Genomic DNA, 26354 nt, shown 5'->3' with positions numbered 1-26354 from the left:
AGGGTGAGGGCACTTCCCCATTCAACTCTAGAGAGAGGGCTTCAGCCCCCATCCTGCCTGTGTGGGTCACTTCCTTTAGAGATCTATTTTCCCGAGAGAATTGACTGGAACGAAAGACTGGCTGGCTACGTTTGCAACCACCGGCAAGACCAGGAGGCAGGAGAAGGGAGCAAATTGGTTCCTTTTGGAGCAAAGGGGCACCAGGCAAGCCCTGTACAGGTTGACTGTTCCCAAATGCCACCTGCAGGCAAGGTGGCAGCTCCCTGACATAAAGGAGTTCCCAGAAAGGCCATGAAAAGTAAGAGGGAAGCCGGGGCAGCTTTGTCCATGCCTCCTTCCTTACACCTTGGATTCTAGCACTCAAGTTTAGCAACCACGGAATATCTCTGTGGGGGAAAAATATGTCTCTGGTGGGGAGAAGTGTGTGGAAATCTGCAGCTAGCCCCCCTCTCTTTTTTTGAAGGCAGTTTCCATAGAAATGGACACAGACACGTCCTCTGCCGGTCTCCAGCAACGCTGCTTCCATGCTGAGAAGAAACTTGCTTTGCACTGACCGCCAGACTGGACTCAAAGCAGCCAAACTGTGGGCAAGAAAGCACCGTGCTGCAGTCTTTCTTCAACCCTCCGGTCACCAGGCAAGAGGGGGGATCATCTTCGGGCTGCACAAGGGCTCGTTGGCCTGCACATCATTGAAGGCCCGCTGTAGAGAGAAGAGAATCATAGAATCATAGAGCTGGAAGGGACCTTGGAGGTCTACCAGCCCAACCCCTGCCCAAGATAGGCAGCCATTAAACACAAGGGCATTCTAGGCCAGGGATCTCCATCCTCCGCAACTTTAAGAGTTGTGAATCCTGGGAGTTGAAGTCCACAAGTCTTAAAGTTGCCAAGGTTGGAGATCCCTGTTCCAGGCTATTAAGGCGATTTAAAATCCTAACACTGCATTTTCACATCTGTAAGGACTGAAAGGCCAACTCAACACAGTCCAGTTCACTGCATAGTAGGTGTGTATGGAGATGACAAAGGCAAGTTTGATGAGCAGTTTGAGCCACAGAGAGCCCTCCGCTTCTGGGTTCTCCAGCCTGAAGTTTGTGGAGGTGGCCATGCCAGGTTCTTGCTGCCTTCTGCCACCTGCCACAATTTGCACAAAAAATAGTGTGGAAGCTGCAGTGGCAAACACAACAGGCTGGAGGACATGAGGAGGAGGAGCGGAATGGCTTCATACCAGGTCAAGTCTCCTTGCTTGCTTGACTGGGTCAACCAGCCCACTTGTTCTTTTCCATACATCATGCTCCTCTCCCCATGGCAATGTCCACACACAAGGACACTGCAAACATTAGGGGGACTTGGTGGTTTTAAGATCAAAGAAGTTTGATGTGTTGCTGGCTTAGAGATTTGATGCACTTAGCCTGTCCACAGTCTGGGCTGTTAGGCACCAATAGCCTCCCACTGACCAGTCTGCTCCCACAGGGAGGGTCTCCTCAGGGTGCCATCAGCCAAGTTATGTCGGCTGGCGACACCCAGGGGGAGAGCCTTCTCTGTGGGAGCCCCAGCCCTGTGGAATGAACTGCCCCCGGAAATACGTAAGATCTCCGACCTCCGGGTGTTTCGCTGTGCACTGAAGACCCTGCTGTTCCGCCAGGTCGGGCTATCAACATAATAATTTTAAATTGGGGTATTTTAAATTTTTGGGGTTTTAAACTGGCCAAATCTATTTAATTATTTTAATTTTTAATCGTTGTTGTGTCTTGTGTTTTTAAATTGGCTGTACACCGCCCTGAGTCCAGTCGACATAATTTGACTGACAGTACTCTGAGTAGTCCCTCCCTGTGAGAACGAACTGGTCGGTGGGAGGCTATTGGTGGCAAAAGACGGTCTCGTAGGTACCCAGGTCCTAAGCCATGGAGCGCTTTAAAGGTGATAATTAACACCTTGAATCGCACCCGGAAGACCACCGGGAGCTAGTGCAGCTCGCGTAGGAGAGGTGTTACATGGGCGTAAAGAGCTGCGCCCATAATCACACGCGCGGCTACATTCTGGACCAGTTGGAGCCTCCGGGTGCTTTTCAAGGGGAGCCCCATGTAGAGAGCATTACAGTAGTCCATACGGGAGGTAACTAGGGCATGAGTGACCATGCGCAAGGCGTCCCGATCCAGAAAGGGACGCAACTGGCGGATCAGGTGAACCTGATAAAAGGCACCCCTGGCCATGGCCGTCAAATGATCTTCTAAAGATAGCCGTGAATCCAGGAGGACACCCAAGTTGCGGGCCCCCTCTGTGGGGAGCAAGATCTCATCCCCTATTGTCAGTGATGGTACCAGCTGACTATACCGGGACGCCGGAGTTTGACACCCCTGCCCTCTCCTTATCCTCCAGGAGCAATGCAAACAGTAGAACAAAATCCACCTGGTTGACCAAAGCTGCCACCCCCCGCCCCCAGGGAAAGAGCCTGATAGTACAGTGGACTAAAGCACTGTTATTAACATCTGCTGCTTGCAATTACTGCAAGTTCAAATCTCACCAGGCTCAAGGTTGACTCAGCCTTCCATCCTTTCAAAGGTAGGTAAAATGAGGACCCAGATTGTGAGGGCAATAAGCTGACTTTGTATAAATATACAAAAGTATGAATGCTATTGCTTAATCCATTGTAAGCCGCCCTGAGTCTCCGGAGAAGGGAGGCATATAAATTAAAGCAAAAACAAAAAACAAAAACAAAAAAAAAACCCATGGTATAACCAAAGTAAAATAAAAGCCCGATACTCACCTCAAATTTGCTCATGAACTCAGCAAATATGCCAAAAAAGTCCTCAGAGGTTGTGACTTTGGAGTCTTCCCCAAAGAAGGACAAAACTTTCTTGAATTCTTCCATGGCTTTATGCTGGAGATCATCGAGGGACTGGATGGTGGGATCTGCACTCTCCAGGAAGGCCTGCAGCGGATGGCTAAGGATGGACAAACAACGCCTGCTTGCATTTTCAATCAAGAAGAAAAACGGGCTCTAAACTGCCTGGCAGCTCACACCTTCTGACATTCTCAATTATCCAGGTAAAAAAAAAAGGGAGAGCCAGTTTGGTACAGTGGTTGTAAGCAGGGATGGGTTGCTGGGGATTCACAGGGGTTTGGGAAAACCTCTAGCTAAGATTCTGTGCAGTTCAGAGAACCCCCAAATCCCACTCCTGGCTGATCCTGTCCACCCTCCCCTCCGAGGATGCAGGTAAGTGCAGGCGTGTGCGGAGGCTCGGGGAGGGCGATAAACGGACCTACCAGAAGTTCAGGGAGGTCTCCAGAGGGCCTCCGGAGCCTGGGGAGGCCGTTTTCGCCTCCTGGAGGCTCAAGGAAAGCCTCCGGAGCCTGGGGAGGGCAAAAACACCCCCCCTGCTATGGTGCAGGAGGCCGACTAGGCCACACCCACCATGGCCATGGCCACCCAGCAACCAGGCAGAGAAACCCTTGCTAAAAAATTTTGAAGCCCACCCCTGGTTGTAAGGCACCTGGCTGGAAATTGGGAAACTGTAAGCATCAGTCCCACCTTGGGCATGAAGGCAACTGGGTGATTTTTGGGCCGGTCACTCTTTCACAGCCCTGGGAAGGAGGCAATGGCAAACCACTTCTGAAAACCACCTTGCCAAGAAAACTGTAGGGATAAATCCAGGCACTTCCAAACTGTCTTGAAGACACACAACACAAAGTTTAGCCAATCACGCAGCTCCGAAGGCAGACATTTCTAGAGGGACTTCTGATACCAACACTCACATAACACATGTGTCAATGGCAACTCATTTAGCTCCTTCCTACAGCTCCAAGCCATGGGTCAGTCCATTGTCTGGGATGGGGGCAGCTCTTGGGGTGAGAGAAGGACAAGCAAATGCAGCAGTATCTCCCAGGGGAGATAGGAAGGGGGGGAAAGCAGAGATTCTAACTTAAGAGGGGGGCAACATGAAACTATCCTCCAGCTCCCAATTTGTGACACCTCCCACTATTCTCACCACCATAATTTGGTTACAAAAATCACTGAATTTGGGCAATATTCACCTACACACACACACCAAACTCCAATGAAGGATAGATATTTTCAACGCCAGCCTGAAAGAAAAAGAAATTACATCCCAGATATGATTTAGAAGTCATTTAGTGCAGGGGTCTCCAACCTTGACAACTTTACGACTTGTGGACTTCAACTCCCAGAAGGAAGTTGAAGTCCACAAGTTGTAAAGTTGTCAAGGTTGGAGACCCCTGATTTAGTGGTGTTTGGGGCAGTGGTGAAATTCATTTTTTTTTACTACCGGTTCTGTGGGCGTGGCTTGGTGGGCATGGCAGGGGAAGGATACTGCAAAATCTCCATTCCCAGCCTACTTCAGGGGAAGGATACTGCAAAATCCCCATTCCCTCTGCACTCTGGGACCAGCCAGAGGTGGTATTTGCCGGTTCTCCGAACTACTCAAATTTTCCACTACCGGTTCTCCAGAACCTGTCAGAACCTGCTGAATAGCACTCATGCTTTGGGGGATAATAAAAAGTGGCAAGGGGAGCAGAAGGATTCTAGGAGATTAACGTTTCTGTTTCCGGGCTCAAAATTGCTGGAAAAACAGCCGTTTTATAATAGGAACGAGAAGGGTTTGCCCCTCAGAAGGCTCCCACCACCATCTCCCCTCTTCAGTCCTCTAAATCTGGACCCATCCATTCCAGGGACATCACCAGTCAACTTCCTCTGGTTCTCCAGAAGATCCAGAAATGATCTAAACCTCCCAGATATTCCCTTCCCTCCACCCCCATCTCTCAATCAAACTTGCTTTTTTCCTTTTCCTGGGGCTGGTGGTGGTGGGATGGTGGCTTCATTTGTGGAACCAATCCCAGGAAGGCTCCCCTTTTCAACCAAAGGATACATCCATCACAGGCACAAATCTGTCCTCAGGTGATGAAGGCACCATATTCTGGCAGGCGATTTCAATCTCGTGGACAGTGCGATGAAGGTCGCTGAGGTCAGCTGTTAATGTTCTCTGATTCACTAAGGAGAGAAAAAAACGGTCCGAAATGTCTAAAGCTTCATCCGCATTACCTTCTTCGTGAAGAAAAGTAAAGACCTACACTTAGGCAAGAAAAACCAAAAATACACATATAGACTGGCTTAATAGCAGTAATTGTGAGAGGGATTTCAGAGTCTTAGTGGACAACCAGTTAAATATGAGCTAGCAGTGTGCAGCAGCAGCCAAAAAAGCCAATGCAATCCTAAATTGCATTAACAGAGGGATACAATCAAGATCAAGGAATGTACTAATGCCACTCTATAAAGCCTTAGTAAGGCCACACCTAGGATACTGCATCCAGTTTTGGTCACCACATTATAAAAAAGATATGGAGACTCTAGAAAGAGTGCAGAGAAGAGCAACCAGGATGATTAGGGGACTGGAGGCTAAAACATATGATGAATGGTTGCAGGAACTGGGCATGGCTAGTCTAGTGAAAGGAAGGACCAGGGGAGACATGAGTGTCTTGGGGGCACGTGATCCCCTTTTGAGACCTTCTATCAAGCAAAGTCAATGGGGAAGCCAAATTCACTTAACAACCATCTTACTAATTTAACAAGTGCAGTAATTCAATTAACAAATAGCAATAGCACTTAGACTTCTATACCGCTTCACAGTGCTTTACAGCCCTCTCTAAGCGGTTTACAGAGTCAGCCTCTGTAAACAATCTGGGTCCTCATTTTACCCACCTCGGAAGGACGGAAGGCTGAGTCAACCTTGAGCCTGGTGAGATTTGTACTGCCAAATTGCAGGCAGCCAGCAGGCAGCAGAAGGAGCCTGCAGTACCGCACTCTAACTATTGCACCACCATGGCTCAGTGTGGTGAGAAAAGTTGTAAAATGGGGCAAAACTCACTTAACAACAAATGTTGGGCTCAATTGTGGTCATACGTCGAGGACTACCTGGATCCATTTTGCCCTTGGCAGAGACTCCTAGCCTCTCTCTCTGCCCACCAGGAGCTGATGGTGAGTGCCTATCCCTATGTAGGGGCAGGCAGAGTCACATACTGGGGGGGACAATATGCTGGAAGGGTGTTTCTACTGGAACACCTTTTGCTACTGGAGGGGAGTTTCTTAATCTTGGCAACTTTAAGACCTGTGGACTTCAACTCCCAGAATTCCAAGAAGGCAGCCTGGGGAATTTACATCAGCTTACATGGTTCTTGAGTTGCCATGGTTGAGAAATATCACGCTGGAGGAATGGTGGCAAGCCTAAGATGAGACAGGAGTGAAGGATTCATAGACAGACAGTTGGATGAGTCTCTCTGGTGAGTCTCAGTTTCTCACTATGGAAAGGCCCTATTTTGCTTATGCAAATTGGATGGTGTAATGGTTGCCCTATGGCACTGTTTTCTCAACCTCAGCCACTTTAAGATATGTGGACTTCAACTCCCACAATTCCCCAGCCAGCTATGAGTTGAAGTCCACGTGTCTTAAAGTGGCTGAGGTTGAGAAAACAGTGCCCCCATTGCATGATCTGTCTATGCAATGGGTAACATTCCCAAACTTTTTTTGGGGTGAAACTATGAATGGATTGTTGGTTTTTCCTTTTTCACAAGACACTTCAGGCAGCCCCTGTCTATCCTGTGAAAATAGCTTTTATGATTAAGCTTGTGAAGTGTCTTTGATTTCAAGCAACTTCTTTTTAGCTGATTTTCATCCTGTTTCTCCAACTGGGTTAGAAGGCTGAAAATGAACTGGACCACATGTGACCTGTTGAGTCATCCTTCTGGAGATATTTTTAAATTGCCTTCAACAATGATGAGGCTTCTAATGTCCTGTCTTGACTGGAAAAGTTGTGATATACACAGAGATGGAACTGCCTTGAAATTAACCCGTGTTGAACTGTATAGCACGGTCAAACAACAGCACAGGAAATGTTTTATGACATTCTATATTATGCCATAAAGTGTTTACAATAATGTTTATGTCATAAAATATTGTATGGAGTTTGCCAAATTCCAATTCCACAGGGGTAATGAGTCCCAGATTTTGGATTAAGCCCATCTGATTCAGCCTTCCAACCTTCCAAGGTCGATAAAATGAGGATCCAGGTTGTTTGGGGAGAATATGCTGGCTGGAGAAGGAAGTCCCTAAGAGTTAAAGTTGCCAAGGTTAGAGGCCTCTTGGATAATGACGAACTGGTCAAGGGGGGAGGGCCATGGAAAGGGGAAAATTGTAACCTTTGCACGGAAATATTCAGATCTAGCCTTTCTTTTGCTGCAACCACTTAACCTTAGTAAAAGAACCTATCAGTTCAACCAAAGGGAGTCGAGGGTCTTTCTTTCCTAAGGACCTAAGCAGAGGCAGGCCTGACATCAGACCAGTATATCTCAAAGAAGCTATGCTTGCTAGGGAATTCTGGAAGCCCGCAAGTCTTCAAGCTGCCAAGGTTGGAGATTCCTGATGAAAAGCACTATGGGGCAGTAAATAAAGTAGAAGTACTATTGCTATTGTTATTGTTATTCAGAGATGGATTTTCCTTGAAGAAAGTCCATCTTGAAGTACATACCACAGTCAAACGTCAGCACTGGAAATTTTCTTATAACATTTTGTCCTTTTTTATAAACTGTTTTAGGGATAGTTTTTGTCATAAAATGTTGCATAAATTTTGCCAAATTCCAATTCCAGAAGGGTTATGGGTCTCAGATTTTGGACGCATTCTGAAACTGTCTACTTGAGGTACCTTGGTTCAAAAGTCATTGCCCTACGATGCATCATTTCTCCCAGTTAAGGATTATGGGAACAAGAGTTTTAGTAAGTATGTAAATGGGCAGAACGGACGCGGTGGCTCAGTGGCTAAGATGCTGAGCTTGTCGATCGAAAGATCGGCAGTTCAGCGGTTCGAATCCCTAGTGCCGCGTAACGGGGTGAGCTCCCGTTACTTGTCCCTAGCAGCTTCTGCCAACCTAGCAGTTTGAAAGCACATAAAAAATGCAAGTAGAAAAATAGGGACCACCTTTGGTAGGAAGGTAACAGTGCACCTTTGGTGTTGAGTCATGCCAGCCACATGACCATGGAGACATCTTCGGACAGCGCTGGCTCTTCAGCTTTGAAACAGAGATGAACACCGGCCCCTAGAGTCGGGAATGACTAGCATGCATGTGTGGGGGAACCTTTACTGTTACCTTTAAATGGGAAGACCTGGGAGACTCACCGATTCTTTCCATCCCTGTTTTCCTATAAACCAAGTGATGTCAGAAAAAAAAAAAGGCCCATCCTTTGTGAATTACCTTTGGCAGCATGTGGCACTGTGGGCAAATCCCTGGCAAAGCCCAGGAGCTCTGGGAAATGTTGGCTAAGCGATTTGGCAAGAATATGCAGAAACGTGGATTTCCCATCGACGGTTTTCGTTGTGTTCAGCTAGAATAATGCCAAAAAAGAAAAACAACACTGATCAGGTGACAGGGTAATTCCAGTCTATAAAGTGCTTGTTGCTGGCCAGCTCAAAAACACGGTCCATCATTGCAGCCAAAAAAGTTCTCCAGAAAATGAACACACTTGTTCATAATTGTTGGATTTTTCACAACAAGACTAACCCAGTCATGTTATTTTCATGGCACACCTAACTCAGTTGTTATCCTGGTCAGCTTTCTCTGCCCCCAGTTGGGGCTCGTAAAGAGGGTTCTGTAACAGCCTCCATATCATTGATTTGGTTTAAGCTCCTTAGATTCATTAGATTTACATATGGCTGCCCATCTCACCTACAGTAACTCTGAATACAGAGTAACAGAGCTGGAAGGGACCTTGAAAGTCTTCCAGTCCTCCCCCCAGCTGAAACAGGAAACCTTATACAATTTGAGACAAGTGGCTGTCCAGTCTCTTCTTAAAAACCTCCAGTGTTGGAGCTCCCACAACTTCTGGAGGGAAACCATTCCACTGATTAATTGTTCTAGCTGTCAAGAAATTTCTCTTTGGTTCTAGATTGCTTCTCTCCTTATTAATTTCCACCCATTGCATCTTGTCCTGCATTCTGGTGCTTTGGAGAATAGCTTGACTCCCTCTTCTTATTTTTATTAGTCCTATTTCTATGCCGCCCACTCTCCGAGGACTCTGGGCGGCTTACACCAAAGACAGTATACGAAATAGCATATTGCCCCCAACAATCTGGGTCCTCATTTTACCCACCTCGGAAGGATGGAAGGCTGAGTCAACCTTGAGCCGGTGAGATTTGATCCGCTGATCTGCTGAACTAGCAGTCAGCTGAAGTAGCTGCAGTACTGCACTCTAACCATTGGGCCACCTTGCCTTGGATCTAGGTTGTCTCTCCTTGTCTCCTTCATTCTAGGTTCTACGGTTTTAAAGCTGGCTGGATCCAGAGGCCAAACAGTAGTTTAGCAGACAGAAGAGATTGCCACTGTGCAGTTTTGGCATTAGAGACAACTTTTTAAATAACAAAAAATTATCTCTAGTCCTAGACCCAACAATACATTGCTTTGATATTGGAGAGAACAGATTTCTCCATCAGGCTGACTGAGAAGGCTGGCAGGGATCCAAGCCCTGATGCTCCCCTCCTCCTGCCATGATGGCTACTACAAGAAGCAGCAATCGTGGTGCTTTCCAAGACAGCCGAACCCAATTTTCAAAAAGGGTCAGACACATGTCCAAGGTGACCCTTTTGAGTGCAAATCTCCCTATAGGTAGTTTGCCACTAATTGCCCCAAGGAGTAAGAACTTTTTGAGGCAGAAACCTGGAAAAGTAAAGCCTCCCTCACTCATTGACAAATCCCCTTTCCCCAAGTTGAAAAAACAAGATTTTCTTGAAGCTGCTAAGAACAGGCGTTCAGTTTCCACAAACTATTTTGCAAACCCCTAGAGGAACATTGTCTATCTATAATGTAAATCACCAGGCAGTAATTCAGCAATTTGGAAATGATTTGGAAAACGTGCTTTGGACCTCTCGAGAGCCCAGCGCCTGCCGGGATCATTCATTAAAGTTGCCTGGTTGTGTTTAGGCTGAAGGTGGTTGAAAAGAAGATGCAGGTGCTTTAAGACCTGTATTCACATTTGTTGGTATGCGAAGCTTCAAGATTAACTCAAGGAAGTCAAGGGAGCAGCCATGACTCCCTCATCAAAGGTAGCATTTTGATGGTTTTCACAGGCCACCCTCTGCTGGAGTCCCCTCTGAATCCGACAGGATGATTGAATTTGTGGTAGTTTCCCAGGTTGGTTAGCAAGATGCCCAGGTAGCATTTTAAGCTCTACAACAGGGGTGTCAAACACAAGGCCTGTGAGCCGGATGAAGCCTGTGGGGTGCTTACATCTGGCCCACAGGACCGGCCTGGAAATAACAAAGGACTGGCCTGTGGTGCCTCTGCCAGCCAAAATGGGGTGCGGGGGGCCTCGCGCACCCCCCTGCGCCCCATTTTTGACCTGGATGACCTCCTGTAGCACTCTGCCAGCCAAAATGGGGCACAGGGGGGCCTCGTGTGGTCCTCCACACCCCATTTTCAGCCTGGACAGTCTCCTATAACACTCTGCCTGCCAAAACGGGGCTCAGGGGGGCCTCGTGAGCCCCCCTGCCCCATTTTCAGCCTTGATGGCCTCCTATAGCATTCTGCCAGCCAAAACGGGGCACGGAGGGGGCTCGTGTGGCCCCCCACACACCATTTTTGGCCTGGATGGCCTCCTGTATCACTCTGCCAGCCAAAACAGGTTGGGGGGGGGGCTGCATGAGCCCCCCCACCCCATGCCCCATTTTTACTTCTGGCTGTGCACCGCCCTGAGTCCACTAGGAGAAGGGCGGTATACAAATTGAATAAAATAAATAAAATAAATAAATAAATTTTGGCTGGCAGAGGCATCGCAGCCCGGTCTTTTGTTATTTCCGGCCCCGCAGTCCAGATCGAAGCATCCTGTGGGCCGGAGTTTGACACCCCTGCAATAGACCAATAAGGGGCAACGTGTATCTGGATCTTGCACAGACATCTGTGTCTGGTCTAGGCATCAGAGGAATATAGATATTAATTGAAGCGGAGGGCTTGAGAGGAATTTAACCTGTTCAGTTCATCCCTTTTTGCATCCTTATGCAATCCTTATTGCTCCCTGGAGAAAGCCCTAACGTTTGGGGGGGGGGGAGATGGAAGGAAAGAGGAAAAAAAAGAGGACAAGCAGCAGCAGAAGAGATAGTCTGGGTGACAACAGTGATGGGTGCACCATTGAGAGACCTGAAGGAGAAGGTCTCGCTTCTCATCTGGAGAAGAGAATGTGGTTGCTAAAGGCATGATGACACATAAATCAAAGTTCCCTCTTTAACCCAAGCAGAGCATCCATTTAGCCCAGGAGGTGGGTTTTCTGACCAGTTCTGGAGAACCGGTAGTGGAAATTTTGAGTAGTTCGGAGAACTGGTAAATACCACCTCTGGCTGGCCCTGCCCCCATCTATTCTCTGCCTCCTGAGTCCCAGCTGATCGGGAGGAAATGGGGATTTTGCAGGAGCCTTCCCCTGCCACGCCCACCAAGCCACACCACGCCCACCAAGCCACACCCACAGAACCGGTAGTAAAAAAATTTGAAACCCACCACTGATCTAGCCAGGTTTGGAAACCACTTACCTCTGTGAGGAAATTGATTTTAAAGCTGGTTGTTTTGTTGGTTTGGGGTTGCCCATGGTTTAGGTAGTTGCCCATGGCCAGCACAAACTGCAAAGAGAGTTTTTGGTGAATCACAGATCAGAGAAAAACCACCTGTTACCTCTCTTCCCATTTCTGTCCTGTCTGTTGGTTCCGAATTAACAGGATTCAGTCCTGGTTCACACAACAGGCAGAGAGTGGCAGGTAGAGACATGTTGTACACATTGCACACACAGGATTTATGTGTGTGTAATAAATCTAGGAGCCCTGCCTACCCAAAGCCCATCCAGAAGAGGTAATGTCTAGGCTGAACTTTACACACTTGGAAATGAAGCACACCCTGAGATAATCCTACTAGCTGAAATACAGGTGGCTAATTTTATTTATTTATTTATTAGTTCAATTTATATGCCGCCCTCCTCCGAAGACTCACGGCGCTTACAATGCACTTATTAGCAATAGCCTTCATTCTTTTGTATATACCTGCTTAGTAGGGCTTTTGCCCCCCCCCCATAAGTGGTGTTTCTACAAAGTCAGCTTATTGCCCCCACAATCCAGGTCCTCAATTTACCTACCTCGGAAGGATGGAAGGCTGAGTCAATCTTGAGCCTGGTGAGATTTGAACTCGCACTAATTGCAGGCAGCTGGCAGCTAAGTGCTACATAACAGTACTTAGTCCGCTGCACCACCAAGGCTCTATAGTATGATATGAGGCTGAGCACATCCACCCTTCATCCCAGGTTGTGTTTTGTGAGGACAAAACTGCACAGCATTGCCCTCCCTCAGCTGCAACCGTAGAAGGAGGCAGGGATAGGGAAGACCATTAGCAGATAAAAGAGATGGTACAGGTAGTTTAGTCCTCGACTTATAATCGTTCATTTAGCAACTGTTCAAAATTACGACAGTGCTGAAAAAAGTGTCTTAAGATTGGCCCTTACACTTAAGACAGTCACAACATCCTTGCAGTCATATAATTAATAGAATAGAATAGAATGGAATTCTTTATTGGCCAAGTGTGATTGGACGCACAAGGAATTTGTCTTTGGTGCATATGCTCTCAGTGTACATAAGGAAAATAAAATACATTTATCAAGAATAAAAAGATACAACACTTAGTGATGGTCAAGGTTACTAATAAGCTATCAAATCGTACTAGGTAGGAAACAAATAAAAACAATATAAATTGAAAGATACAAGCAACATGGTTATGGTAATAAGTGGGAAGAGATAGATACTAGTAAGGAAGAGAAGAAGAATAGTAATGCAGACTTAGTAAATAGTTTGAGAGTGTTGAGGGAATTATTTGTTTAGCAGAGTGATGGCATTCGGGGAAAAACTGTCCTTGTGTCTAGTTGTTCTGGTGTGCAGTGCTCTATAGTGTCGTTTTGAAGGTAGGAGCTGAAACAGTTTATGTCCAGGATGCGAAGGGTCTGTAAATATTTTCACAGCACTCTTTTTGACTCGTGCAGTATACAGGTCCTCAATGGAAGGCAGGTTGGTAGCCATTGTTTTTTCTGCAGTTCTAATTATCCTCTGAAGTCCGTGTCTGTCTTGTTGGGTTGCAGAGCCAAACCAGACAGTTATGGAGGTGCAGATGACAGACTCAATCATTCCTCTGTAGAACTGGATCAGCAGCTCCTTGGGCAGTTTGAACTTCCTGAGTTGGCGCAGAAAGAACATTCTTTGTTGTGCTTTTTTGATGTTTTTGATGTTAGGTGTCCATTTTAAGTCTTGATTTAAGATTTGGGCACCTGGCAATTGGCATGTATTTCAATAGTTGCAGCATTCCAGGGTCATGTGACCTTGCCACCTTCCCAGCCAGCTTCCAACAAACACAGGCAATGGGGAAGCTGGATTCACTTGGTGGCCAAAAAAAAGTGTATAAAACTCACACAGACTGCATCACTAAGGGAAAGCTGGCATAGCTTCCCCGGATTTCTACTGCTCTCACCCCTGCAGTGCCATACTGCCATCTTCACTGGAGGGGTGCACTGAGTGGCACTTCGGGAAGCAAACTGGTTTTTCCAGGGTGGGGAAAAGGGTCCCAAACCTTCCCCTCCCACTCTGGCCTTGGCCACTGGGAGTGAAGCAGAGAGCACGGTCCCTGGCGACCAATTCTCTGTGTCGCCTTCTTGGATCAAGGTTGGCAGTGAGGGATCCCCAGCCCTGGCACGGCCCCAGAGCCAAGACTGTTTCTCTCCTCTCCCCACTCCCACCACTTCTGGTGTGGGCAGATTCCTTGTTTGCTTTGTTCCCAAGGCAGAAGAGGGGTCAAGCAGTGCAGGCAGCCCTTCTTAGTTTTGCCAAGGCAGCATATTTTAGGCTGCTGTGATGCAAAACAGCCCTTCAAGATGTTATTGTGTGAACCCAGGCAAGTTGCTCAAGTGAAGTGCTCTCAGCTCTTCAGATCAGAAGATGCTTGGAAGGCCTGGTGGATCATTCATAGAGGAGGTTCTGGGAGGAGGGGGCAGGGCGCAATGTCCCTCTACATCCAGAGGGCCCCCAGGGTAGGTTCCCCCCTTCTTACTTCCATAGCAAGCCTCCAAAGAACACCATTGCCTCTTTGGGAATCCTCAGAATCTGTTCCAGCTTCAGGAGGCACTGAAGAAAGACCAGATCAGGAGTCCCTCTGCTGAGTCCACCACTAGAGAGCCCGGTCAGTTTCCAGGCCATGCACGTGAACTGAATCAGGGGAGCTCCATGTCTGCTGAACTGATGAGGACAGAGGGCTCCAGGGCTGTCCAAGCAGCATGTCTCCCCCCACTAACCCTGAGTTAATTGATAGCCAGCAAAGGAGGTTAACCAGGTGTCCTTTATGGCATTTTGAGTGGGTGCAAGGTGCCATTTAGAGCGTGTGCCGCTGCTTGTTTTGCTCCTGGGGTCCAATTCCTGTTGTTGTTTAATGCATGTTCTGAAGCTCCAAGGTGGCTTCTCTTCAAAGAAAGACAGCTTTTTTTTGGGGGGGGGGGTGTTGCAGTCAATCAAAATAGAGCTTGGAAACTAGAAGACCTCTAGTCCAGTGGTCACCAACTGGTGGTCCGTGGACCACCGGTGGTCCACAAGAAAATTTTGGTGGTCTGAAGAAAAATTATTTGCATTTTTTATATTGCACTAAGTCAGGGGTCCTCAAACTACGGCCCCTGGGCCGGATACGTGCAATGAATGTTTGTGTTGCTGCAGAGAGTCTCCCCCTTCAGGGTCTTTTTGTGCAGGTTGGAGGGGGGCAGAAATTCAACTCGGGGTCTGCTTCAGCCTCCTGGTGTGGGGCATTGGGCGAAGGCTGGAGGGAAGTGCCACTGGTGTTGAAGAGCCAGAGGACCATGTTCCAGTGGGACTGTATTATGGCCTGGAACTGGCTGACCATCTCAGCCCGCTGAGCCTCCAGGCGCTGGTACCTGGCCTTGCACTCCTGCAGGTCTTCCCTCTGCTTGGAAAGTCTATGCTCCTAGTCCTCAGTGAGTTGCTTCTACTGAGCCTCCTTCTCAATCAGATCCAATTTGAATTGAGCTGTTTTGCCAACTCTTTCTTGTGGTGGCTGCTTAGCTCCAACAACTGCTTTCTGTTGGGACCCTAAAGAGTCGTGCAGGCAGGCGAGGAGTGGCTAGGACGGGTGAGTAGAGTCAGCGAGGCGCCCCTTGATGTGAGGGATTTAAAATTATATATTTAGTGGTCCCTGAGGTCCGAAAGGTTGGTGACCCCTGTTCTAGTCTGACACCCTGCTCGAGCGGGAGACCCTATACCATTTCAGATAAGTGACTTTCTAGTCTCTTCTTAAAAACCTCCAGTGACGGAAGCACCCACAACTTCTGGAGGCAACTTCTGTTCCACTGGTTAATTGTCCTCACTGTTAGGAAGTTTCTCCTTAATTCCAGGTTGCTTCTGTCCTTGATTAGTTTCCAACCATTGTTTCTTTCTTGCCTTCAGGTGCTTTGGAAAATAGACTGACCCCCCCTTCTTTGTGGCAGCCCCTCAAATACTGGAACACTGCTCTCATATCACCCCCAATTCTTCTTTTCTTTAGACTGGCCAAACCCAATTCCTGCAACCGTTCTTCATATGTCTTACTCTCCAGGCCTTTAATCATTTTAGTTGCTCTTCTCTGCACTTTTTCCAAAATTTCAAAATCTTTTTTGTAATGTGGTGACCAAAACTGGATGCTATATTACAGGTGTGGCCTTACTTTAAAATCACGCGTCATGTGATTTTGATTCTATGCAGAGGTGGGCTGCTGGGGGTTCGCAGGGGTTCGGGAGAACCTCTAGCTAAGATTCTGTGCAGTTCGGAGAACCCCCAAATCCCACTCCTGGCTGGCACCGCCCACCAGGAGTCCCCACACGGCCCGTTTGGATGCAGGTAAGCGCAGGGCATGCTCAGAAGATCGGGGAGGGTAAAAAACAGGCCTACCAGAGCAGAGATGGGTTTCAGCAGGTTCTGACCAGTTCTGGAGAACTGGTAGTGGAAATTTTGAGTAGTTTGGAGAACTGGTAGTAAAAATTCTGACTGGCCCCACCTCCATCTAGTCTCTGCCTCCCGAGTCCCAGCTGATCGGGAGGAAATGGGGTTTTTTGCAGTAACCTTTCTCTGACACGCCCACCAAGCCACGCCCACCAAGCCACACCCACAGAACCGGTAGTAAAAAAATTTGAAACCCACCACTGTACCAGAGGGCCTCCGGAGCCTGAGGAGGCCATTTTCGCCCTCCCGGAGGCTCAACGAAAGCTTCCAGAGCCCGTGGAGAGCAAAAATGCCCCCCTCCCGCCGTGGTGCAGGAGGCCGACTAGTCCACGCCCACCATAGCCACGCCCACCCAACAACCGGGCAAAGAACCCCTTGCTAACATTTTTGAAGCCCACCCCTGATTCTATGCCTCTGTTTATACAACCAGGGGTTGTATAAAGGGAGGCAATAGTCAGGAGGGGAGACGCGAAAGCCCCTCTCTGCTTTTGGCTCCGATTGGCCTTTGCAAGCCGTTTGGCCCTCTGGGGCTATGTGGTTTATCCTGCATGTTAGAGGGAGTGGTGGGCAGAGCTCAGTCCCCACCAATCAGGGCAGCAGCACAGCCAACCTACCCTTTTACTTCATAAGAAGCATCTCTGGATGTTGCAGGGATTGCCCGACACGCAGGACTAAAACACAGGACCCCTAATTGTAGTGAGTGCGGGCAGGGTTAAACCAAGACCATAGGAAACCCCCTCCCCCCCAGAATTCTAGCCTTCCATGCTCCCCTCCTTGTGGGGAAGGGCCAAGCTCTCCACCTAAGCAGTATCCCCTCCACTGCCATGCAAAGCATATTTGCAAGAGACAACAGGGCTGAGTCAGGGGGTGCCTGGCCCCGAACTGGCACCTTCCCAGACAGCATGACCTTTGCTGCTGGTGGTAGAAGACCAAAAGTAGAGAGGGGCCTCCCTGAAGAGAACTCTGTTAGAACGACCCGCTCTTCACTTCCTTCTAAAAAAAACCAGAAGTTTTAGATATCAAAAGAAGTGAAAGGAACACTGAGAAAACATGAAGACTCACAAAGAATAAGCAGCATTATGCTGATGTCGTGTGGGGTGGGGAGGGAGGGAGGGAAGGAGAGAGAGAAAGAGAAAGAGAGAGAGAGAGAGAGAGAGAGAGAGAGAGAGAGAGAGAGAGAGAGAGAGAGAGAGAGAGAGAGAGAGAGATCAAAGAAGAGGCAGCTGATGGGACTCTTCACACCCTAAAAGTCTGGGAATTGCCAACAGGTGGCAGAGTAGAAGGGAGTGGTGGCCCTCTGGTGGCCACTACTAGCAACAGGAATATTATTTGACCGACCTCCAAGATTTTGGCCAGTTTCTTGCTATTCTTCAGTTCCAGGGAAGCATTGTAGATACACTCATAGCTGGCCGTAATCTCCTCCACCTTCTCCTGCAGGGTTGTCTTGAAGTGAAGGCTGCACAGGCGGGTTTTATACTCAGGCACCAAAAGCATCTGGAAGAGAAGGAAAAGAAGGTCTATGGAGATTCTCAGTCATCCAGGTCCTGGTTGTCCCAAAGGTGCTTTTTCAGGAGGCAATTGGACTTTCTTGGTTTTTCTTTTGAAGACGTTTCGCTTCTCATCCAAGAAGCTTCTTCAGCTCTGACAGGCTGGTGGGGAATGGAAGGATTTATACTCCTTGCAGACAGCTGGTCATTTGCATCCTTTTAGAGGGTCCTTGAAACACTTGGAGGTTTACCTGTGTCCTCAGGGACACCTGAGTGGTGCTCCTGGTTCCTGTAGTCTGCAGTTTTTCCATGTCAACCATAATCTGGATGATTGAGAATTTCTACAGACTTTTAGCTATGCAATTTGGGATGAACACCCTTGGAGTGGTGTGGGAGTAGGAATGGATTTCCAGAGGGAAAATTGCAGACTATAGGAACCATTTGCACCACTCAGGTGACCCTGAGGACACAGATAAACCTCCAGGTTTATGAATCCTGACACCTGCATCTTGTCCAACACAACCTGGGCCACAGTCGCCAGAGCCCCACATTCGTCTTGGTTTACCCTTGGGTTGGTGAGGGGGTTACTCCAACACCAATCGCCCCAAAGAGGTTTTCCACAGATAATGTATTGTCCCCAATTCGGGTCTGAGCCTGGTGCCGAAGCCAATGGTGGACGCCAGACACGAGGTGCAGGTTTTCTATTTGCTTTTTATTGGAGTACTCCAAGGAAAAGGGCTCCTGGCCAAAATGCCAAGAACCAAGAACAAAGGATTAAGAAAGCTTTATACATTTTCACTAAAGGAGAAGGCAGGACAAGGCGAGAAATATAATCTAATAAACATTTTAGTAATAATTCTACAATTTGTTCTATTGTTCTCTAGCTGTCCCTATTCCTAAGACTTGGCTAATAAACACCCCAGGAGTTATCTAATACACATTTTATTGGCTGCAGGCCATCACAATTCCTAATTTTTATCTGAGGCCTGCAAGTTGTCTAACTCTTGTTACTTTTATCAGCTTTCTAACTACCCAGAATTGTTACAAGATTTACACGTGCATATTTCCTGTAGATAAGCGTTCTTCGTTCTTGCCAGACACACTCCACAATTAGTCTTCCTGATTTACTTTCAAGTGTGTGTCATGACCTGGCTTTATTTAGCATACAGCCCAGCAAATGCACCCATCCTCTAAACACTTTCATGTCCCCCCACCGACCCCCAACTGGACTGTTCTCGCTTCCCCCCCCCAAACAGGCTTTGCCGGCACCTCGCTCAGACTCACCTGCAGGACAAACTGGTCCGGTTCGCTCAGCTTGCTGGGGTCTCCCTGGTAGCTGTGGAAGTGCTGCACCTCCTTGGCGTCAGGCGCGAAGAGCAGCAGCTGCTTGATGTGGGAGGCTTCCAGGCGGTCGCTGTCCATGCTCAGGAGGATCCGGCGCAGCTCGATGTGCGAGAGCTTGAGGTGCGCAATCAAGATGGCTGGCCGGAGGAGAAAAGCATCAGCCAGGACACCGGGTAGACTTTGCCGAAGTGGCTTTGGTTTCTCAGCCAGGACCAGCCAAGACCACACGGATGCCCCCTCCCCTCATCCAGCAGGGCAGCACAAGGTCTCGACTGTCCTGTCATCACCCCACCCCACCCCACCCAGTGACATTCAAGCAAGGATGGTGGCACTTTCTGCCACAGACCTGTTTATTTTTTAATTTTATCATCAAACGTTTTCCAGAAACGACTGGAGGGGCATTGGTCCAGAGTGGCATGAGGATTCCTGTACTGGGCAGAAGGTTGGTCTAGATGACCTCCAAGGGCCCTTCCAGCCTTCTGACTGATATAGTAGTATAGCCTTTATTGTCATTGCACATCAGTATACAACGAAATTGATTTTAGCTTCACTGGTGCAACCCATGACAAAAAATACAAACAGCATAAATAGTATAAAGAATAATCCCTATGCAAGTAATTGGGGAGGGGGGGAGAAAAAGAAAGAAAAAGAAAAGCTAGTCATATGTTTCTGCGTGTGGATGGAGTGATTGTGGTTGTGTTTAAGAGTCTGACAGCCCAAGGATAGAAACTATTTTTAAACCTATTTGTTTGGCTGGCTATGCTTTGATGTCTTCTGCCCGATGGTAGAAGTGCGAAGAGACCCTGACCAGGCTGTGAATCATCTCTGAGTATCTTCCTTAGTCTGCTAAAGCAGCGAGACCTGGCGATGTCATCCAGTGGGCTTAGAGGGCAACCAGTGGTGAAATGTAAAATTTGTTACTACCGGTTCTGTCAATGTGGCTTGGGGGGGGGGGGAGGGTAATGTGACTGGGTGGGCATGGCCAACCTTTTTTTTTTTTTTTACTTTTAAAAGCATTTTTTCTACAACCTCTTCGGCCAAAAAAAATGCTTTTAAAAGTAAAAAAAAAAAAAAAAGCCTCTGATGATTGCGCAGCTCAGCTGGCATCATCAGAGCCTTTTAAAAAGCATTTTTTAAACAACCACTTCAGCCGAAGAGGTTGTAAAAAAAATGCTTTTAAAAGCCTCTGACGATCCCAGCTGAGTTGCCTGATCGGCAGAGGCTTTTTTTTTTACTTTTAAAAGCATTTTTTCTACAACCTCTTCAGTCAAAGAGGTTGTAAAAAAAATGCTTTTAAAAGGTTCTGATGATCCCAGCTGAGCCGTGCAATCATCAGAGGCTTTTTTTTTCTTTTAAAAGCATTTTTTTTTGGCCGAAGAGGTTGTAGAAAAAATGCTTTTAAAAGTAAAAAAAAAAAGCCTCTGATGATCGCGCGGCTCAGCTGGGCATGGGCGGCGGGGGGGGGAGGAGAGATTTTTGTTACCAGTTCTCCGAACCACCCGCTGCCATCGCTACCGGATTGGGCGATCCGATTCGAACTGGGATCATTTCACCCCTGAAGGTAACCAATGGTTTCTTGTGTTGAATTGATCACTTTGCTGTAGTGCCTTCCTGTCTGGAGCAGTTAAACCAGCGTACCATACTGCAATGCAGTATGCGAGGACACTTTCTATCGTGGACCTATAGAAAGAGGCAGTGGTGGGATTCAGCCAGTTTGCACCACTTCGGGAGAACCGGTTGTTAACTTTCTAAGCAGTTTGGCAAACTGGTTTTTGGAAGAAATCATTAGGGCAGAGAACCGGTTGTTAAATTACTTGAATCCCACCACTGGAAAGAGGTCATCAGCTGTTGTTCCACCTGATTTTTTCGCAGGACTCTGAGGAAATGAAGTCTCTGTTGGGCCTTGCCAATCACCAGGGACATGTGGTTTTTCCAGGTGAGATCTTGACTAATAAGCACTCCCAAGAATTTAAAAGAGGAAACCCTCTCCATACAGCCCCCCCACACACCTCGATATACAGTGGGACAGGTTCCTCTCTGTGCTTCCGGAAATCTAGCACCATCTCCTTTGTCTTACTAGTATTTAGATGTAAGTCGTTTTTTGAATGCCATGCAGATACCTTTTGGACTTCTTCCCTGTATGCTGATTCGTCCCTTCCATTTATGAGACCCAGCACCGTTATATGATATCTTACCTTCCTTCCAGGAGTATGGGATGGTGTGGGTAACTGCAGGATGTAGTTAGAAAGATCGAGACAGTGGCAGCAATGGGGCAATCCAAGCACCCCATTTTTTTTAATGTGCACACCTATGGATACCCCCAGCTTGGGCAAAGTTTCCGTCTACCTGTCCATTGCCCTGAGGTCTTCTCCGCACACACACACACACACGGCCCGCCAGCTGTTACTCACCTGTGTTGTAGGCCTTTTTGTGGGACAGAATCTCAACCAGGTGCTTTTTTTTAAGGGGCTCCGGCAAGGGGCTCGGCTCTGGAAAAGAAACTGAAAGGTTTAATGTGAGATAAGGAGAGGGTCCAAGAGGCCTTGGGAAGGAGAAAAAAATGAAGCTGTAGAACTGGCATGATATGCGTTGGGCATCCTGGAAGTTCCTGGGGGGCACCCACAGCATCCCAGGACAAGTTGGAATCTCCAAGTCAAAGGCATGAGATGCTCAGAACATCTCAGACCCAGCCAGCATCAGCACCCCCTAATTCCCCATTGCTTCTTGGGGGGGGGAAGACTCCTCATCTTCACTTTTCAAAGCCTGAACCTCTTCACCTGGCTTCCCCAACTGGCCCACCCAGAATGTCACCTTTGCCTTCTGCCCAACATGCCTCTCAGGGGTGAAATGCTCCCGGATCGGATCGGACTGGATCGGCCGATCCGGTAGCGATCTTTCCCTGGTGGTTCGACGATCTGGAAGCTATCGCCAGCTGGGTGTCATTACTTCCTGGTTTTAACCAGGAAGTAATGTTTTTTTTTACCTTCTGCACATGCACAGAAGGTTTTGCGCATGCACAGGTGTGCACACGCGCAGCGCATGCGTTTCCGAACCGGTAAGGAAGGTAAGTAGATTTCACCCCCGGTCCCTCTGGCATGACCAACCCCAGTCCGAGGCTCAAAAGGGAAACTCAGCAACAGGCACAATGATCTGCCTCCAAGCTTAGAGGCAGTCTACCTTTGAAAACCAGTTCTGGAGGGCAACGGTGAGGATGTTTGTGGGTTTCTAAAGACCTATAAGGGGGAGCCCAGGCACTTCTGGCTGAGGGGTATCCTTAAATTTGTGAGCCATGAACTTCCCAGCAGCCATAAGGAAGTCCGTTTCGGCTTCAGGTTGCCTCTTCATATGGGAATAATGATTACAGCCAAATATATTTATTTATTCATTTATTAGTTAGAGAACCAGTTCAGTGCAGTGGTTACAAGTCCCAAACCACTCCTGAAAAACCTTGACAAAGAAACTGAAGGGACCAGTCCAGGCCGACATCAGGAGTCAAAAATTGATTTGAAGATCCAAATGAGAAGTTAGTGAATTCCTGGAGCTCAAAGCATTATATATTCTACCCACATTTTTCTTCAAACAACCACCCTGTCAGGTAGGTTGGGGGTGTGGGGGAAGAGCACGACTGGCCAACATGATCCCATCAGCTTCTCTGGCCACAGGTGGGTTTGAACCTGGGCCGCCTGCATCTTCAAATAGCCCCGTAACTTGCAAGACGTTGTAAGGGTCACTGCCATGACGGACATCCCATCCGCTGAACGACCAAAAGGGGCTCTTCAAAACCTCTCTTCATCAGCCTCTGAGTTATCACTCCAGCGACATCCAGGATGGCCAGAGCAAAGGCTGGGCATTATGGGGGGCTGAAGTTTTTATCATATCTGGAGAGCCTGGATGGCCCCACAGAAGAGCGGAGGGAGGAAGGACTTCAGAATCCACCTGCTTTGCAAATGTGTGGATGGCTCCCCACTCCTCCCTTCCCCCCTGGGAGCATTGGAGTAAAAGGCTTGGCAATTCACCTGCCCGCCCACTCTCTGCCCAGCTGTGACCCACATACCAGCATTGGCCTAGATTTGAGGAGCAGTGGGGTAGAAGCAAGCAAGAATGAGCCAGAAAAGCTCCAACAGAAAGCTAAGAACACCCCAGGAGCAGCTGGGAAGCAAAGCGATGCTGTCCTGAGTCAGCAAGCAAAGGGCTTGTGGGGAAATGTCTAGGGGAGCACAGAGGCAGGAGAAGCCCCACAGAGAGAAGCAAATCCACCATGTGAGCAGCCCCTACTCCCAAGCCGGGTAAGAGGGGGCTGCGGCACCACCAAATGCCCAGGTGAGCTGCTTCTCTTGCCCCTCGCTAAAGCAAGCCCCCTTTCCAGAAGCCCCTGCTGGGCAGAGACCCCACACTCACTCGCTGGCTTCTGGGTTCCAAAATGCAGCTCGAGATCCAGGTACTTGACCATGTCGCTTAGCTTGTCATAGTCCGAATCCTCCCCGAGCTAGGCCAGGAAGGAAGAAACAGGCAGTCATACACCAAGAGCCAAATTGACCCTTGGCTCTTCTAAGGGCCCTGGGGCCTCCTGGCCGATGCCCACTCAGCCCAACTGCTGGCTGCCCAGCACTTTGCACTAAATCCCCTGCCTGGCCCCCACCAAGCAAAGGTTGGCACCAAGGCCACAAAGGAACCTGGAGGAGGAGTTACTGACAAGCCCACCTGCCTCTCCCCAAACGGCCAGGCATGCAACTGAAATGATCAGTTCTTCTTTGGGGACCAAATATTGCTTATTTATCTCTCACTCCCCCCCCCAAAGCAACAAGAGGACAATCTGCAGAAAGGGTGGGGCATCTCCCTGCCCAAACAGCTTTATAATCAAGGCCTCTAGTGCCCCACGGTGCCCCAAATGTACTTTGCGTGCCTTTTTCGTAACTGTAGAAATATACACGGAAAGAATAAGGAAAGCTTAGCACAGCGTTCGAAATCATATCATTAACTGGCATAGGTTGTGGCAAGGTGTACACACACATCAGGCATTTTAATCAGTCAGAGAGGAAAGCTCAGAGGATTTCTATAACAGTACCAGAGTTGGAAGGGACCTTGGAGGTCATCTAGTCCAACCCCCTGCTCACACAGGAGACCTGTACTAGGGATTTGAACCGTCGAACTGCCGACCTTTCTGATCGACAAGCTCAGTGTCTTAGCCACTTGAGCCACCAAGTCAGGATTTCCACAAAGCAGGGCCCAGGGTGGGAGGAGACGGGGTCATCATGCGGTCAGGCAGGAAAGACCAGGTCCACACATGAAGGTTCCATTAAGCTGATTTATTTGCCTATGCACAGGAATCTTCTCAGCTAATGGTTAGCGCTTGGTTGGAGTTAGAGAAGGGTCAACAGCAACTCAAGGGGGATTGACTTAGTTTGCTTCTGGCTATGTAGGGATTCTAGGCCGATTCCTCTTTTCACTCCGCCTCCCATCCGGTCCTGCCATTCCTTGTCCTACACATGCACCTCCATTGGGGCTCTGATCCTACCTGACCCCAGATGGTGCCTTCCGAGTTCTCCACCTGCTCCCAGCGCAGCCGCTTAACACTCATGTGGTTGGACTCACTCCTGCGGTGAACGCTTCCTTGTAGCATCGGAGGGGGCACACAGGGCATTGGGGGAGGAAGGGGAGGGGGAGGAGGGGGAGGAGGTAGGGTGAGCTGAGCTGTGGGATGGGGGCCGGAGGGACCGCTCTGGGCTGCCTCCATGGCCCTGGGCTCTTCCTGGGGGTCGTGGAACTGCGGAGGTCTGGGGGGTGGGCTGATCGGAGGTGGGGGGAGGTGGTCTGACAAGATGGAGTAGGTCAGGGAACTCCCTTCGCTGCTGCTCAAGCCGTCGCTGGCACTGCTGCGGTCATTGGCCATGTAGCTGCCCTGGTCATCGTGGAAACTCATCTGGGGAGAGAAGGGCAGGGATGGGCAGGTAAGGCGCAGGGCATCCCAACTTCACAAGCACATTGTATCATTTGGACAGGTGCGGAGGGAGCATCTGTCTCCAGGAAAAGGGGACAAACATATATAATAAACAAATGCCATCCTCCCCATCTTCACCCTCAGAAAATATGATTATTTTCAGAGTTGTTGGTCTGTGGCAAGGGTGCTATTCAGCAGGTTCTGACAGGTTCTGGAGAACTGGTAGCGGAAATTTTGAGTAGTTCGAAGAACCTTCAAATACCACCTCAGACTGACCCCAGAGTGGGGAGGGAATGGGGATTTTGCAATATCCTTCCCCTGGAGTGGGGTGGGAATGGAGATTTTGCAGTATCCTTCCCCTGGAGTGGGAGAGGAATGGAGATTTTACAGTATCCTTCACCTGCCACGCCCACCAAGCCACACCACACCCACCAAGCCACGCCCACAGAACTGGCAAATACCACCTCTGGCTGGCCCCAGAGTGGGGTGGGAATGGAGATTTTGCAGTATCCTTCCCCTGCCACGCCCACCAAGCCATACCACACCCACAGAACTGGTAGTAAAAGAAATAGAATTCCACCACTGGTCTGTTTCCACCCCACATCACAAATAAGGTTGGCTGATTTGTTGTGGATGGTCAATTAAGTTAAAAGGTTTTAATGTAAGATTTGAATATGATGATGCATATTGCATATAGTACAACAGAATAGCAGATGAAATGTGAAATGGCAATTTGGTTTAATTCTGAAGACAATTTAAATTAAGAGACAAAATTGAAACGTTAAAAAGCGGGATGGGGATTTTGAGAAATATATTTTGAAATGGAGAAATAAGATAATGAATTGATGTTGTTGTGAGAGATTAGGAATTAAGGGCAGATAGTGATACTGTTTATGTATTATGTATTAAGAAGAGATTAAGATAAGATAAAGAAGTATGGAAAAAAGAATATTATGGCTGAAATTGGAAACATGTAAAATGCACTTGGAAAAAAAAAGAACAATATGGGAGAAGCTGAAATAACAAGATATGGTGAAAAATGATTAATTTGTGATAAAGAATTATATAAAAGAAATTAATATGGAAAAAATGGGAAGATTGGAATAGATTATAAAGATTAATATATCTAAGATGTATCAGATGGACCTGGTCAACACTCATGTTCATAAAATTTGTATGATGAAAGAAAAATTCTAATAAAACTAGTTTACAAAAAAAAAGGGGGGGGGGTTGGCTGATTTGTGGTTGCGATTGCAATGGGAATCGCAATGCTGATCCAGTCAGGATCAGTATGTGGTTAGACCTTAGCATGTGGTTCATCTTAAGCCACCAAAGGTTTTATTGGTTGGACAGAGTCTATAGGGGAAGAGGAAGGGTGACTCTTATGCCACCCCTGACAAATTGGCATCTGGTGGGCACATTAAAATGGCTAGGAGAAGGCATCTTCCTCCCTTGCTCTCCGTGTGCCTGCCCCAGGAGGTGGAATGGGACAACTTGTCACAGCCAACTCGCCATGGCCAATTTGCCACAGGACAACTC

The 26354-nt window shown here is 48.1% G+C and overlaps 1 protein-coding gene across 1 annotated transcript in view; it reads right to left on the bottom strand.

The window, feature by feature from the left end:
• Positions 1-628: 628 nt before the first annotated feature.
• Positions 629-26354, bottom strand: part of GRID2IP (Grid2 interacting protein) — a 108825-nt gene continuing 83099 nt past the window's right edge. The window contains 10 exon segments of the mRNA XM_070955144.1: positions 629-700; positions 2762-2926; positions 4881-5002; positions 8254-8383; positions 11574-11660; positions 17385-17540; positions 18818-19014; positions 21289-21378; positions 23276-23363; positions 24393-24797. Coding sequence (XP_070811245.1) covers positions 629-700; positions 2762-2926; positions 4881-5002; positions 8254-8383; positions 11574-11660; positions 17385-17540; positions 18818-19014; positions 21289-21378; positions 23276-23363; positions 24393-24797 — 1512 coding nt within the window.

The sequence above is a fragment of the Pituophis catenifer genome, unplaced genomic scaffold (assembly GCF_029215685.1).
Source record: "Pituophis catenifer annectens isolate HBS135680 unplaced genomic scaffold, rPitCat1.0.hap2 SCAF_16, whole genome shotgun sequence".
In the NCBI taxonomy this organism is placed as follows: Eukaryota; Metazoa; Chordata; class Lepidosauria; order Squamata; family Colubridae; genus Pituophis; species Pituophis catenifer.
This window is presented reverse-complemented; position numbering and strand designations above follow the sequence as displayed.